The 16,342-nt window shown below is 41.9% G+C and overlaps 1 protein-coding gene across 2 annotated transcripts; it reads right to left on the bottom strand.

Annotated features, from left to right (window-relative positions):
- Positions 1-550: 550 nt before the first annotated feature.
- On the bottom strand, positions 551-15,494 carry SGCB (sarcoglycan beta). Of its 2 annotated transcripts, none has more exons than XM_032851911.1 (6): positions 15,451-15,494; positions 10,098-10,307; positions 5,834-6,019; positions 5,010-5,201; positions 4,566-4,697; positions 551-1,058 (listed from the first exon to the last, which is right to left on the bottom strand). In XM_032851911.1, the coding sequence occupies exons 1-6, from the start codon at positions 15,484-15,486 to the stop codon at positions 855-857; spliced, it is 960 nt and encodes a 319-aa protein (XP_032707802.1). In that variant the 5' UTR covers positions 15,487-15,494; the 3' UTR covers positions 551-854. The 2 variants fall into 2 exon arrangements, with proteins under 2 accessions (XP_032707802.1, XP_032707792.1); XM_032851901.1 differs by lacking the exon at positions 15,451-15,494 and adding an exon at positions 12,818-12,901.
- Between the last annotated feature and the right edge of the window lie 848 nt (positions 15,495-16,342).

Below are 16,342 nucleotides of genomic sequence, written 5' to 3'. Positions count from 1 at the left end.
TGGAAGTAGGTACATTTCAGGTTTGAATCACATGTGAGCTCCAGTCCCAACGCGGGCAGTTATTATACTGTGTGACACAAGGTAAGTCTCTTAACTCCTCTGATCCTCAGTTTCCTAAGGGGAAAACCTGGGATAATAACCTCTACATCCAGAGCTGTGGTGAATCAGTGATGTTACAGACGCAGTGCCTGGGACAGTGGCTAGAATGAGTCATGTGAATGACAGCTGTCATCAGGATCTAACAAAGCTGGTGTTTCAATTTCTACCACATTGTGAACATTTCATACTCATCAATATTTAGCAAGTAAATATTCTATTACAGATTATTTTCATCCTAGTGCAAAACTAAGAAACCATAGTTTCTTACCAATCACATATGCGACGTTCTTTAATGATTTCACTTGCATTGAGAACACAGCTGAAAATTAATGCACTAAAAATCTGAGACCATTCTCTTAGAAGCCAAAAGACAGAGCATGTAACATTTACTAACGGTGCCTTAATGGGTGTATCCCCATTTACCAAATGTACTTACAGGGAGTAAAAATGGTTGCTTCAGCCCTTTATCCTTTAGATAAGGAACAGTGGGATTTTAAAAATCCTTCTTTAAAAATGAATTTTGCTTGTATTCACTTCTGATAATTACTTTAGAACTGTAATTTGAAGATCAGTGCAACTTAATGAAATGTATTCAAATTTAAGCTGAGAATCTTTTAAATATGGAGATTATTACATAATAGGTACGGTAGTGCTCTGTAGGTGAGAGTTATCGCAAACTCTCTAAAAACATGACTTGCATGCACACTCTTAAAAAAAGTCACAATATGAACACGCAGGTGACCTCTCGGGTTCTTCTAGTGAGTGTTTCCACAGGGATTGTCTGAGATCTGGCAGCCCATGTTCTGACCCGTCACTTGTACTTTGAAGAGCGTCCCATCCGCACACATACACAGCTTGTAGCGCACCCAGTTGCCCGTCCCAAACTGGTCTCCGCTGGAGGAACTAGGTAGGCGATTTGTGCTAACCATCACAGTTCCGTTTAGGATGATGCTGTTTTCCTATCAGGAGAATAATAACATGATTTATTTACCTCCACAAATGGAGATAGAACAAAATTAATAAACAAAACTTAGAATAGTAACCAGGAAAATAAGTGGTAAAAAAAACAGTAAAGTCATGACCAAAACAACAACAGGGAAAACAAAACCAATGTCACGATTCAACTAGTGACCTCTTTAGTGTGCATCAATACAGTTATAACACCCTCTATTAAAATTATATAAAAATTCCTAAATGTGGGGGGGAAAAAATATATGTTTATAAAAAATAAAATTAAAAAAAAAATTCCTAAGTGCGTAAGACTGATACAGGTCATTTTCAATTGTTACTTCTTAAGAGAGTTTTTACAAAATTACTGACTGGTATGTTTCTGATGATGAGAAGAAAAACACTGTTTTTCTCCTATAGAAAAATTAATTTTAATTTCTAATGTTTTTGTACACCACAAATCAAGATTCAAACCAGATAATTTTGAAGACTGGGCACTCAAAGAAAACTGCCTTGAGGTTCTCTTCTCCATGCGTACTGTTTCAGGAACATACTTGTACTGTAGCCCCTTTATTTTTGGGAACTCCTAAGCCTGCCTCTCTCTTCTTTCCTCCTTCTTTCTTTTTTTCTTTTCATTCAATCAACAAATAATTATTCAGTGTCTACTATGTATTAGATACTATTCTAGGTGCTGAGGATCCAGCAATTAACAGAGAGCTAAGTCCAAGCTCTCATACAGCTGACGTTTTAATGGGGAGTAGCAGAAAATAAACAGGTGAACAGGTAAAATAAATATAACATCACTGGGAAAAAAAGGTAAGCAGAGAGAGTGACCAGGCAGGGGCTCTATTTACACAGGCTGGTCAGGGAAGGCCTCTCTGATGTGGTCACAGTGTGGCAGAAACCAGATGATACGAGTAAGCCATGTGGGCAACCGGGGAAGGGCCCTTCAGGCAGAGGACCCAGTATGTGCCAAGGCCCCAGTGTGAAGATGTGCTAGGTGTTCAAGGAAGGGGTGGAAGCCAGTGTGGCTAAAGCAGAGAGCACAAGGGAGTCGACTAGTAGGAAATGAGTCAAAGAAATAACTCGGGCCGGACATGTTGGGGAACGGAATGGACTTTGAGTTTTATCCCCAGTTAGGTGAGAAGCCATTTGGAGAGGTCTGAATGTGGAAGTGATGTGATCTCTGAGACAGGATCACTCTGGCTGCTGCACAGAGAACTGACTACAGGGGTGAATGAGAGAGCAGCCAGACCATTTAGGAAGCCATTCCAACAGTGTGGCGGGATGCGGTGGTTTATAACATCGGTGGTGGTGGTGGTGGAGGCAATGAGAAGCAGTCAGACTCTATTTTTTAAGGCTTTGCTGATGGACTGATGGGCACCATTTAACAAGATGGGAACACTGAAAGAAAGGCATGTTTGGGGAGAGAGAGAGGGTATGAAGATTTTAGACTTGTTGAATTGGAGATGCCTATTACGCACTGGAGTGGAGAAGAACTCAGCTGAGTATGTGAGTCTTAGTTCAGAGAAGAGATTAAAGCAGGAGTTCCAAATTGGAGAGTCACTGGGTTATAGAAGGCATTCAAAGCAATGAGACAAAGTTGGGTTTGAAGAAATGTTAACAGCTAACTGACTATGTAGTGTCGGTATGCATATGAAATAAACAGAGTCCTTGTGATGAATTTTGAAATTTTGTTTCAATGCTGCCATCTTGTGGTCATTTAATTTTACTTTCTTTAAATTGCTAGAGCAGTTATTTCTTTAAATGCAGTTTAATTGATAAAATTCTTACTTTATAAAAAAAAATTCTTATAATTAGCTATACATTTAAAAACTAACCACTGATATTAACTGGATTATAAAGCTAATTATCTTTTCAGTACTGGTGCCTTGTTTTTCTTTAATTGTGGAGAAATGGTATATATGTATATGTATTTCAAAGTATCTTAATATTTCCCATATCAACAACAGGCAGAATTTTCAAGTAGGAAAAAAAAAGATTTAAGTAACTTGCTAATGGCTATATGCCAGCTATTACACCTCTTGCTTCTTTGAGTTTCCAGTGCTGAGAAAAATAGCCCCACTGTGATGGTTCCTCAACACCATGCTCTTAGAGGAATGGCTTCTTACTACAATAGAGACGAAACATACTCAGTATTGCTATTGAGTTTCTGGCAAGAAACACATTAGTGTTTATCTTTGTTATTTAGAAATTGTAATATGTGTTTTAGAGGAGAACGCTATTTATGAAAATGGAAAACTCAATTTTTAAAGCTTACTTTTTCTAAGTTAAATTTAAATAAAAGGAAATAATTATTTCATTTTTATAAGTCCTTAGGATTAATTTTATTTCTGTCATATATGATGCTTGGTAAAATAATTTAATTAGCTTTAGTTAAGTAGCACATAGCTGGTGGCCAAGGACGTTTTGAATAAATATGCTTTGATCAAAACTAAGCAGGTAAACAGTTTTTGGATTTCCGGCTCCCTTACATGAGATACGTTACCTACTGAAGTTCAGATATAATCTGTGAAGGATAAAACTTCACTTTTCGGGGCGCCTGGGTGGCTCAGTGGGTTAAAGCCTCTGCCTTCGGCTCAGGTCGTGATCCCAGGGTCCTGGGATCGAGCCCCGCATTGGGCTCTCTGCTCAGCGAGGAGCCTGCTTCCTCCTTTCTCTCTGCCTGCCTCTCTGCCTACTTGTGATCTCTGTCTGTCAAATAAATAAATAAATAAAATCTTTAAAAAAAAAAACACACAACTTCACTTTTTAATAGCTATAATAAAGGCAAAATCTTTTCCCTTTGCAGTTAATAATAGATGGGTAAATAAAATATGTTTTGTACATTTGCTAATTGATTTTCACATCGCTGGATATAAAACTTGGGAAAGGGCATGAAAAATCTTTAATTAAAAAAAAACCCAACATGGGGTTATGGACATGGGGGAGGGTATGTGCTATGGTGAGTGCTGTGAAGTGTGTAAGCCTGGCGATTCACAGACCTGTACCCCTGGGGAATAATATGTTATATGTTAATAAAAAAATAAGAAATTGTACATATAAAAAAAAGCCAAAACCCAACAACTTCAGGGAATGGATAATTACTTTGATAATTCTTACTTTGAGAATTCTTCCAGAATTTTGGAAGTTTATTTATTTTTGCCTTTTAAAATAATACAGGTAACATGTTGTAAAAAATTTTTTTAGAAAACAAGAGGCAAGCAGAATGAAAAATAAAATTAAAGTCATCTGTTATCCTGCTACCCATAGTCAACCATTGTTGACTTCTGGCATACCCTTCTAGGTTTTTATGAACGTACATATGTTTTGAAAAATAAAAATGAGACATTTCACAAACTGTAACTGTCTTTCACTTCAGAGTCCATTTTGAACATCTCCCCATGTCAAAAAATATACAACTGCATTACCATTTTAAATAATTGTATACTGTTCCACATATAGATTTATATGCCCAAGAATCTACTAATTCTCTAAAACTCTTAAGAAATACTCACTGCCTTTAACTCCATATTACCGCCCATGTGAAATTCAATGGTTTTGCCCATAATGAATACACCTTCATTTCCACGCACGATAGCACGCCCGTCAACTTTTATATTTAAGTCACTAGTAGCATTGCTGGTAATCTGAAAATTACAAAAAAAAAAGTAATAAAAGGCATTTCTAAATTAAAGTGAGAATTATTATCAGAGACAGAGGAATAGGAGTTTCACCCATGGAATATGAAAGGCAAGAATTTTCAGTCACGTTTTATAGGGTTGAGATGAAGAGACGTGACTTGATAATGATCAGATGACAAATCTAGAACTAACTAGTCCTTCCCACTGTTCCAGAACTTATTCTTTCCCATCACTATAAAGCAGCAAAACTCCCCTCCTGCTTTGTAACTTTAGACAGTAATTCTCTTCCATTAATAAAGCAAACAAAAGAAATCATACCCTTTCGGTAGATGCTTTTTGAACATTCAAACTTTTCACTCCACTTGGCAAATGAAACTCATGAGTTTCATAGTCTGTGCTGAACAAGATATTCTGTGTCCTCGGGTCAAAAAACTGCATGCCAATGTCACTGGTGATAGAAGTTTTGTTCTTTTCGACACTGAGCTTTGTTGTCCCTTGCTGGAAAACAATCTACAGAGAAACACTTTACCATGAATATGTTTTCAAAGGAGGCTGCATCCAAAATTCATCAAGAACATTATTAAAAACACTTTACAAGAGACTAACTTCCAATAATTTGAACGGCATCTCTCTATCCACTTGGGAAAAGAGTTCCTTAAAATGAGGATTTATACGCTTGTTTGGTTGTACTACGCTGCACAAATCCATGGGTCATAGGGCAGACAGACGGACCCAGACCCAAGGTGGGCAGGGGTGCTAAGAATACCTCCTTGAAGTTCTGGTCCACTGAAAACCTGTGTTAAGCAGCCACCTGCATGGCTGCCACTGATTCCATTGGCATATTCCCCTCTAGACTCCCAGAAAGTACAGGGAATTCCAACCTGGGAAGGTGCTCTGTTTGCAGGTTACCTTGCGTGGAGGAGAAAGAACACGCTATTCTTAGAGTCATTAATCTATTACAGAAAATGCTGCCATATTAAGACATTAAGAAAGCATGTAATATTTACAGATTACAAGACCAACAATATTATTAAATACGCTTATGAATATTCTCTCGAGGAAAATATCCATTTCCAATAATCCACTCTAGGTTTTTACAAAGAATTTTCCTCTAATGTCCCTCGACTGATGTGGGAACTTACAGGCTGGTTGTTGCCAGTGATAACCAAGTTTTCATTTCGCCTTCCTCCTACTGTGCTCTTATAAAGAGGATGTATAACTCCCATGTCAGATACTTGCTTAAACCGGAGCAGGCCGCTTTCATGAAACTCCATGCTGTCACAGCCATTTGGCCCGATGCGAATCACAGCCCAGATAACAAGTGTTATCTACAAGAGAAAACAAGCCCCCTGTTAATTGGTAGGACACATTTAACATAATTAGAAAACAAACAGAAAAGACAACTGCCAAAGGATTAAACTTCCTAAGATGTCTCACCAGTGACAACACATCACCTGGTTTTCCACTTGAAAATTAAACCCATTTCAATTTGATCAAGGTATTACAGGCAAATAGCTAAAAGTCAAAGTGCTAGAAGAGCAGTTTCTTACTTTTTCTGCTTCCTCCACATCTTGTCCGGTGACAGCCGCTTTCAAACAATTTTAGGTATTTCATCTCGAATTTTTCCAGATTTTTAAGTGATGTGAGTATATTATTTCTTCACTCATCAATCTAAGGTTTTACCTATTAATTTCTTACTTTAGCAGATGAGAATTTATCTCATTTATATTTCTTCTCCACTGGCTCCCGTCTCGAATGCTAGCTAGACCCAGCTTCAGTATTTTTAGTACTGCAACTGTATAAGTACTGTTCATTGCTAAGCCAAATACCGTAACTAAGAGAGCAGTTCCTTTTTCGTATTCTGCGTCTCCTGGAGTTTCATACTTGTCTTTCTTCGGCACTGGACCACATTTGCTTAGTTTCTTTGAAAACCCGACTGAAAATTTTCAAAACCTCCGAAGTCTTTATAAAAGGTTCTCAAAGTCCAAACCTCTCAGATAATCTATTCTAGGAGTTCTATTTTTCTGTCTCAGGAAAGCTTGCTGGAACTCTGAGCTTGCTCCAATCTGGACTGTCCCCCTAGGTCTGCGATGACACAGCTGTCACCTCAAACTTTTCCTTCACTTTCGTGCTGGAACTTGTCTATCTCTCTACCGCGCTGGATACCCAGTTTCCTGCATCCCTGCCTTCAGTTTTCTGGGAGTTAGTGCCTTCTGGCAGTGAGCTCCTCCTTAGAAAGAATGTATGTGGGCACCTGGGTGGCTCAGTCTGTTGACCCACTGCCTTCCGCTCAGGTCATGATCCTGAAGGCCCACGTGGGGCTCCCAGCTCTGCAGGGAGTCTGCTTCTCCCTCTGACCTTCTCCACACCCTCATGCTCTGTTTCTCAAATGAATAAATAAAATCTTTAAAAAAAAGAAAGAATGTACGTGAAGGAAATTTTGAGTGTGTGCACGGTTAAAAAACGTCTCTATAAGCCCTCACATTTGCTTACTAGTCTAGCTTGATAGACATTCTAGGGTTGGTGCTATTTTCCCTCCGAATTTTGAAGGCCCTTGCTGTCTTGCTGTCTGGTTTGCAGGGCTGCATTTGAGAGGTCTGACATCTCTGATTTTGTGTTCTTCATACATAACCTGCTTTTATTTCTCCTCTGGAAGATTTTAGGATCTTCTCTTTATCCCTGGTTTTCTTAAATTTCAGTCATGGCCTTGGTGTGAGTCTTTTATGCATGACATTGGACCTAGAATGGTAGTTTTCAATCTGTTCTAGGAAATTTTCTTGATTTACATGTTTGATAACTTTCTCCCCAGTGTTCCTTCTTATCTTTTTCTGAAACTCCTATTAACAGAATGTTACACTTCCTGGATTCTTTAATTTTATTGAGCTTTCTAGAAGGGCTCTTCTTTATCTTCCAATCTCTCTGTCTATCCATCCATCCATCCATCCATCCATCCATCCATCCATCTATCCCTATGTATTTCTGCAAGTTCTTCCTTATTCTTTAATAGCTCCTTCTTTTTTTTTTTAAGATTTTATTTATTTATTTGACAGACAGAGATCACAAGCAGGCAGAGAGGCAGGCAGAGAGAGAGGAGGAAGCAGGCTCCCTGCTGAGCAGAGAGCCTGATGCGGGGCTCGATCCCAGGACCCTGAGATCATGACCTGAGCCAAAGGCAGCGGCTTAACCCACTGAGCCACCCAGGCGCCCCTTTAATAGCTCCTTCTTAATGGCATGTTATCCTTGTTTTGTGGATGTAGTATCCTCTCTTTTCTCTGAAGATATTGGTGTTAAGTTTTCTGTCATTCATTGTATTTTTCTCTATCTCCTTGAATTCCTATTTTCCTCATGGTTTGTTTGTTTTTGGTCTCCATCATTTTTCAAGTCTGGGAGCTTTCCCAAGAGATCCATGGATCCCTAGTGGCTCAGTGTTCATATTGAACAGTGAAGTTTAAAAAAGTGCACAGAAAGTTCTCTGTGTGGGGTGGGGCTTGTGACAGACAGGCTTCACAGTAGGAGATGAGGTGGCTTTTCCACTGGGGCCTGCCAGGTGTCAGTATCTACAGGTTTTTCCTCCAGATGCTTCAGTTTCCCCAGAGCAGGCTACTTCATCTCCTGCCTGAGGGACATCCCCCTGGGACCAGGGAGCTAGAGAAAGAGACTGAGAATAGAGCTAGAGAGCTGGGAAACAGAGACTCAGCACTCAGGATTCAGACCTGCCTACTTCCAGCATCCCTCCCCTCCTCAGGCAGGAAGAATCCTCTCCCTTCCATGACATGCTGTGTGGGGTTACAAGGCAAGGTTGCCTAACTGCTGGCTGGAAGGCAGAGGAAGGCTAGGGATCTCTGACTGCTTCTACAAGGTTCTCGAAAAGCTGTTTTCCATTCCTGCCTCACTCCTGCTTTTCACGGTACTTGTATTTCCAATTCCTGATGATTGTGCAAGGCACTGTCACCAACACAAAGGAACAGGTTCCCTTCTCTGGTAAGTGAACTGCCATTTCTCCTCCTGCTTTTTTGTCTTCATACATTATGGTTTAGGATTTCGGTTGCCTCCCACATTCTTTCAAGGTATTTCTGTTTCTTGACATTGTTACCTTGCGATCAGCTTTTTAAAGAGGAAGGGGATAAAAATATCTTCATTCTTCCATCTTAACCAGAAGTTTCCAACAACAAAAAAAATGTATAAAATAAAATAAATTCAGAACACGTGCTCCTAGAAAAGCTATTTACAGTACCAGCTCTTTCCAATGTACGGGAAGAATGAGACACAAAGGTTTGGGAGGAACATAAAGTATAAAGGACTGGCTTAAAAGTATTAGTAGCCAAAAATAAAAATAAATGGAATTTCTTTAGATCCACTGTGGCCCATGTTCATCCGTCACAGGTAGACCAATAACGACCCTCGGCATATGTCATCTACACAAATGCCAGAGGGGTTCAAGTTTAACCCTCAGGTAGTTACAACCTTGGATTAAGTCTTCTTCTTTAGAAAAGCAAGTATCTTTGGAAAAGGCAACATACTAGGTCTTCAGCACCTTAGAGTAAACTGGCCTACCAGATCCTTCCAGTCTATAACAACATAGACAACACTACAAAAGATAACTCTCTGCTATCAAACAAGGGTTTACGATTTTAAAATCTGGTTGAGGAGGTAATACTAAATTTAGGGAAAGCTGAATGAGAACAGAAAGGATTATATTATTTCTAGGAGAGGTGAAGGCAGTCAAGTGTCTCCTACCCAGCTGACTTTACCCTTCCAAAAGCTAAGTCCTTTAAAGGGAATGTTCCATGCACATATTCTTCTAAACAAAATTAACATGTGGTGATACTAGCATAGTAGGTTTTTAAAAATAAATATTTATGGCAACTCAGTAAGAAGAGGTACAGACTTATAAGTCACAGAGATGCAAAGCACAGCATAGGGAATACAGTCAGTAACACTGTAATAACACTATTTGGTGACAGGTGGTGACTACGCTTACAGTGAGCCCTGAGTACTATATAGAACTGTCCAATCCCTTATGCTATCCACCTGCAACTAAGAATAACAATGTATCTTAGCTACACTTTAATAATAAATTTAAAAAAAGGCCAGTGGGTCTTTTCTATGTGTGTAAAAGATGGACTCTCCTGTTTCAAAAACATTTGATAAAAGGCACTGTTGCTTGTGAAGTGAGGAAGACAGGATTCTGTTAGACAATATTTGGAGAGTAAGCAAGTCAGGGGCTCTTTGCACACGCTGTGAAGGGGTAACTCTGCATCTAAGAAAAACTTAAAGTGAGAAAACATGTATTGAAAAGCAGAAGGTAAGAGGGTTTTGAAAGAAATTATAGAAACAAAGTCCATGATTTCACTAAAAAATTCCCCATGGTAATTAAAAAAAGAAAATTCTGTACCACATACTTACAATTAAGTTGATGACAGCCAGGATAAACAACAGGATAATGACACAGACGGCTAAATTGCCCTTTCTCCCCCTCAATCCCGTTTTATGGAGGCGATCTTCATCGATCGGAATATATCCCGCCTTGAAATTACTATTATGCTCCTTATTGACATTCCTTCTCTCGACAGCCTTCTCCCGCATGGACTTCTTTACAGGACCGTTGGAACTTTGCTAAAAACAAAATGCAACACAGTGGAACAGCATCTTTTCAATGCATTTATTTATGAAGTGCAAATTCCTAATGAAAGAAAGCCAAACTGCTGAACTGCTGAATCATATATTTTCCACGGATAAACTTGAAGTCATGTTGAGCTGTAGGCTCCAAGTCAGGACGTTATTATGCTTAGAGGGGTAGTGGAGAACCTTTAGTGTGACTCTTGATAACATATTTCTACCCTCTGCTTTGAACATTTCCAGTGTACCTGAAGTGTAAAGCTAGCTCATCTGGGGTAAGAATTGACATATATATTCCATATGGTTCATCTTTTTTTTTTATTAATGATTTATAGTGATTTGTTTCATTATATATATATTTATTTCATTTGTAAGAAAAAAAATTTGGAAAAGCTGACACTCTTCGCTATTTATCACCCCAATTGGCTAAAGCTAACATTATCTTCTATCAGCAGTTTTCAAAGTATAGGCAAGGGAGACCAGGAGAAGCTCCCTGAACTCTTTACAGAAGCCTGGAGAGTAAAAACTGTGTTCAAAATAATACCAAGATGTTATTTACCTTTTTTACTCTTCTTCTCTCATGAATGTTCAGTGGAGTTTTGCAGAGGCTAAATGACTGTATGTGATATCAATGCTCTAACAGCTAATGGAATGTGTGCTTGTGTATTCCTGTGTTTCAAATTTTCTCTGGTTTAATTTTTAATATGGTAAATATCAATGACTCTAACTCACATAAATAAAAGTTCTTTGGGTTTCTCAGTAACTTTTAAGAGCATAAAAATAACCCGAGACCAGAAAGTTTGAGGACCTCTAACTTAGACTATGGTTGAATGGTATTTTTGGTAATATGTCATGAATGCAAAATGGATAGAAATGGATACTGCCCAACTTACATATATTTTAGAGCTCTGAGAAAACTTACTTATTGAATAGGCACTTATGAAATATTTTATGCTTAAACACTAATACCACAAATAGGAATACTAAAGAAATATAGGACAGGACCCTTATTCTCTAGATATCACAAATGTGATGTGGGTATAAAATAGTTAGCAACACAATAAAGTAATCTGTATGTTCAGATGCCAGTATGGCCAATTCAGGCCATGGAGTCCAACCGGAGGAGACACAGGATGGCTTTGCATTTGTTTTCCGGGAAATAGGAAGTAGGTGGGTCAGAGCGGGCAACACAGGGAGAATACAGTGGCAAAGTACAGCAGGTGGAGAAAATTCTTAGACTGCTGGGTACAAATCCTAGTCTTTCTGTTTAACTGGGAGTCCCTGGAGGTTCCTGGACACGAATGACATACATTTCAAGATGCTGAATGTGTGGGTGTTTGTAGGAGAGAGAGGTAACAGGACTATCAGTGAGCAGGCTGCTGGGGATGTTGTCATAATGGAGGTTTGAAGTAATGAGGTAATGAGGGCCTAAACTAACGTGGGATGAAAAAGGAAAGATTAAAAACGTACTTCGTGAGAGGAGCTGCCTGAATTTGCAGCCAGCTTCAAAGAGTCTCATGTTTACTGAATGGTGACTAGCTAAATATGGGGAATGGAGGAGGCAGAAGATTCTGCATATGTCGCCCTTAAACTAAATGAGAAATAACCACATGGCTCAAAGGCGAGGGGAAGGACGGAATGGGGTATTAGATCAGTTAGGACTAGAGATACAGATCTGAGAGCTTAGCCCCGAGGTAAATTAAATGTACTGTGAAAAATAGCATACAAGAAAGAGAAGAACGGACCAAGGACACAGTCTTGGGAAAATTTAAATGTGCAGCTATGGTGGAAAATGAGAAATACAATGAAGGGTAGGAAAACCAAGGATAGTAGTGTTGCTGAACCTGCTTTGTCAAGAAGTGCTTCAACCTTCAAAGATGAACTCTGGGAAGCAAACTAGTAAGCTGGGCACAGTCTAAAAAGATATCACATGTATGCATCTACTTTCCAGTCTAGAAAGAGAAGACAAGAAAAAAGAGAAGACTATAGCTAAAGAATTATGTACTATCAGAGGAATACTGTGTTTTTGTGGTTGCTGTTAGTAAGTAACCACCTCCCCTCCCCCTGCCCCCCGCCAATTTGGGGTAAGAGTTGTATGTTTGATGGCAGAGGGAAAGATGCCAAGCGGGGCAAAGATGGAAGATCTCACAGTAGGGCAGGATAATGTAGGAAATGAGACCCTCCAGGAGGCAGGAAAGAAAGTGATATGAGTACATGAGAAAAGACTAGGCTTTCAGTATAGGCTTCCCACTTCAATGAAACAGTTCACACCCAGGAGAGAAAACCTTCTTTTTCTTTGGGATGTGAAAGCTAAGGTCATCTGCTAAGAAAGAGTGGAGAAGGCTACTGGAATCTTACTGTGGTGGCACAGGTAGCAGGCTGGTTAGGGGTTTATGGAAAATAGAAAATGACAGAACTAACCATTGTGAATAATGCAGCGGATACAATTTTTGTAATTCCACAAAGCAGTAAGGAAGCCTCTATAGAAGATAATTCAGTCTACTCACCAGATTTTTTTCACAAAACAGGTTGTTGAGTATTGTGTAGGTTGTGTGTCTGCGTGAGGGTACACTCATGCTGCTGACATCTTAGAGTGGAGTGTGCACTTTGAGACTTTTTGCAAGAAGGCATAGAATACCTTAAGGGAGATATGCTTTCCTCTAATTGTCACAGACATGGTATGGGCAATTTAAAAGTCGGAGCTTGAATAAGAGGTCTACAACAAAAAGAGACAAGACAAAATTGATCCCTCCTGGGATGCATTCTTTACTCTTTTCTGCCAATTCATGTAAATTATTATATTCAATTTGATACATTTATGGTTTATTGAAGAGTTACTATGTGCCGAATGCCCCAGATCACCAAGACAGGCCAGACAAAGCACCTACCCTCAGTGAACTTCCTGACAGGCCAGGAGAGTAGACAGACCGGGTCACTAGCAATGGCAGTTCAACAGTGGTGGCAAATGAACAGAATGCTGAAAGGGTACAAAAGAGGACTGCAGCTCTACTTAGCAAGCAGAAGCAGCAGGCGAAGGTTTTTAAGAAAGACTGAGATTTCATCTGAACCTTGGGAGGATAAATAGGAATAAGCCAGGCAAAAGCACAGAAAAGGCATTCCAGGCAGAGAGAAGAGCATGGAAACTCTGAATACAAGTTATCTCAGTGTGAACTAATTTTGGTAGTTTCTGTGGATGGGAAGAGGATGAGTATAGAAATGGTGCAAAAAATAAGGTCTGAGATATGGTGTGGGGCCAGCAAATGAATGGACTAAGTACTGTGTCAAGAACAATGGACTCTGTCCTAAAGGTGATGGGGAACTACTAAAATTTTAAAGTGGGTTAGTGATACAATCAGATTTGCATTACAGCAAAATCCAAGTCTGTCCTAAAAAGAGATGAACTGGAACAGAAGAGTTTACAGATGAAGATATCAGCTGTCAGGTAAGTGATGATATTAGTCCAAAGGAGGGCTTGACGGAGCTTTAGAAGAAGAGAAGATGGGGAGAGGCATTAAGAGGAAGAACTACAGAACCTGGTGAATGATTGGCTGTGACTGTGACCCAGAGGGGATCTAAGATGACTCTCAGGTAGAGACCTGCTATATTCATGTGTGGTCTGGAGGAAAAAGGAAATGTGGGGCCCTTTGTTCAAATATCACACCTGGAACAGCAGAACATCAAACCAAGTGTGGGTCCCTTTTGAGCTCCCTTAGATAGGTCCAGCTCTCAAGTTTCTAGCTAGGTTAACCAAGGACGGATGGTTGTAGCCGTTTTAATGGTAAATACGACGCAATCCAGTTTTCTACGTTTTTGTGTTTGGGGTGCTTGTGGAAATTTCAGTTCAGGCTGAAGACCTATGTTTAACTCTGGAGTGGAAACGAAGGAATGAACCAGATGGCCCAGTTTGTGTGAAAAGCAAGAACAGAACCTTGGTGGAACCCCCAGAGCATCAACAGGGGATGCAGATAAAAGAAAGAACCATCTAAAACAAGAGCTGAGAAGTCAGGAGGGAAATCAGGGAAGCCAAGGAACAATTTTAATCTCAACAACCCCAAGAAGCTTTGCCTCCTTTTACTTTTACTTATTCCTTTAGATTTTAATTTACTGTTATGATCTGTAGCTTGCCCTCTTAGCTGATTTCTCTGTATTTATTTGGCTGTCTGACTTTAAGCTTCTTGAAGGTGGATTTCCTCTATTTTTTGGGTCCTTTAGAATGACTGTTCCAGTGACATACAAAGCAGTTAAGTTCTCCGAGAACAGAATGCCGGCAACTTGGCTTGCATTTATTTTTTCAGCAATGCTGTAGAAGGAGACTTTTTCAAAGGAAACTCTCATGTCGTAGTTTCGTAAAGGGAAATAACAGTTAAGGGAAAAAGTCACCATGAAAATTATTTTCATTACAACAAAATACTCCAGCAACTCTCGGTATGTGTACGCAACATGCGTATGTGTATGTGTATGTTTAGCTTGCTTTTGGGGGAAAATAGTCTTTTTAAACTACTCGGAGGTACACGTTTACAATTCAGATCAGGAAATACTTGATAAAGCATTAAAAAAAATAATTTTAAACCAAGTGGACGGAGGCAGTTTTAAACTGATGACCCAATCTCCAAAACCAAAGCGGTGGGGAGAAACCCGAGGCCTGCGTCTGAGGGGCGGCAGCACAGGCAGGGGCTGCAGCTGACATCCCGGCAACAGCTGGCGGCTGCCGGCGGGTGTCGGGGCGGCCTCCGGGCTCCGGGGCTCAGGCTATTTTTACCCGCATCTCCGCTGGCCACCGAAGCCGGCACGTCCCCGGCACGTCCTGGCGCAGGCTCCCGGCTGCCACGGCCGCCTCCCTGCCCTTCAGGCGGCGACCCCTCCTCAGCCCCGCCGAGGGGCAGCCGGCCAGACCGAGGGCCGCCGCCTGCTTCCCCTCGGCGACCCGGAGCCCCCGCCCGCGGTGCCGCCCGGCCCTCGCCAGCATCCCCGGCTGCGGACAGCTCCTCCCGCCCGCTCCGCCCCCCCGGAGCCCGGCCCGCGGCGGCCCCCGCACGCCCTCGCGTCCCGGCCTCCGCCGACCCGTCCCACGGCGGTCCCCACCGGCCGGCCGCGGCCTCCCCGGCCCCTCCTGCCCCCGGCTGCAGCATGGCTCCCAGACCTGCTCGGCCGCCGCCGCTGCCGCCGCTGCCGCCATCTTCCCGTGCCCGGCGCCGCCGCCCTCCCCGCCGCGACCGCACCCCGCGCTCCTGCGCCTGCGCCCTGGCCGCGGGGTGGTGGGGGCGGGGGAGGGGGCTCCGCTCGCCGCACCCCCGCCCCTGCAGCGGGGGAAAGTCTCCGAGTCCTCTGGCTGCCCGCGGGCGAGGTCCCCCGCCCCCGCCTCCAGCGCTGTGGGCTCCCGGCGCGCCTTCCCGCGCGGGGGTGTTCACGCGAGCCCCGGCCGCGTCTGGATTCTCCCGAAGGGGCGCTTCAAAGACGACGTCGCCCCTTCCTTCGCCGTCGGTTCCCATCACCGAGGGCTGGCGCGGTCCCGAGCTGTGGCGTCCTCCTTGCATTACGGGCCGGGGTCTCCGTGGCCAGGGTGGGAAGAGGCGTTTTGGAGAACACATGGGGACGAGGGTGGTGACCTGGTGCATGGAAGTCAGTACGTTGCGGATTAGCCAGCTAAAATCTTGGGAAGTGAGAGGGCTCAAGGAGGACGTAAAGTCGCTTTAGGGATGCTTCTTAACTTTGGAGAGCCTGTGAAGTCTGATGCTTTCTTCGGTGATATTAGGGGTGGATTTTCCATTTATTATTGGAGACAGTGTTGTCGGTACACATTGTGGGAAACCCAAGCTAACAAATGCTCACTGCACACCAGAACCCAACGCTGATCTTATTTATTTATTTGTTTGTTTTCAATGCAATGGGTGGGTAGCAACCGAGGTGTAAGAGCTGCTTCTCAGGGAGCTGAAACCACTTCTAGAAAGCATCTTTGGGCCCCAGGGCCGCCTAAGTCAGCAGGAAAGAGCAAAGAGACCAGCTGGCAAAAATGTCCTTTTTCTAGGAACCAG

This window comes from Lontra canadensis, unplaced genomic scaffold (assembly GCF_010015895.1).
Source record: "Lontra canadensis isolate GAN:19392208 unplaced genomic scaffold, GSC_riverotter_1.0 scaffold1, whole genome shotgun sequence".
NCBI lineage: Eukaryota > Metazoa > Chordata > Mammalia > Carnivora > Mustelidae > Lontra > Lontra canadensis.
This window is presented reverse-complemented; position numbering and strand designations above follow the sequence as displayed.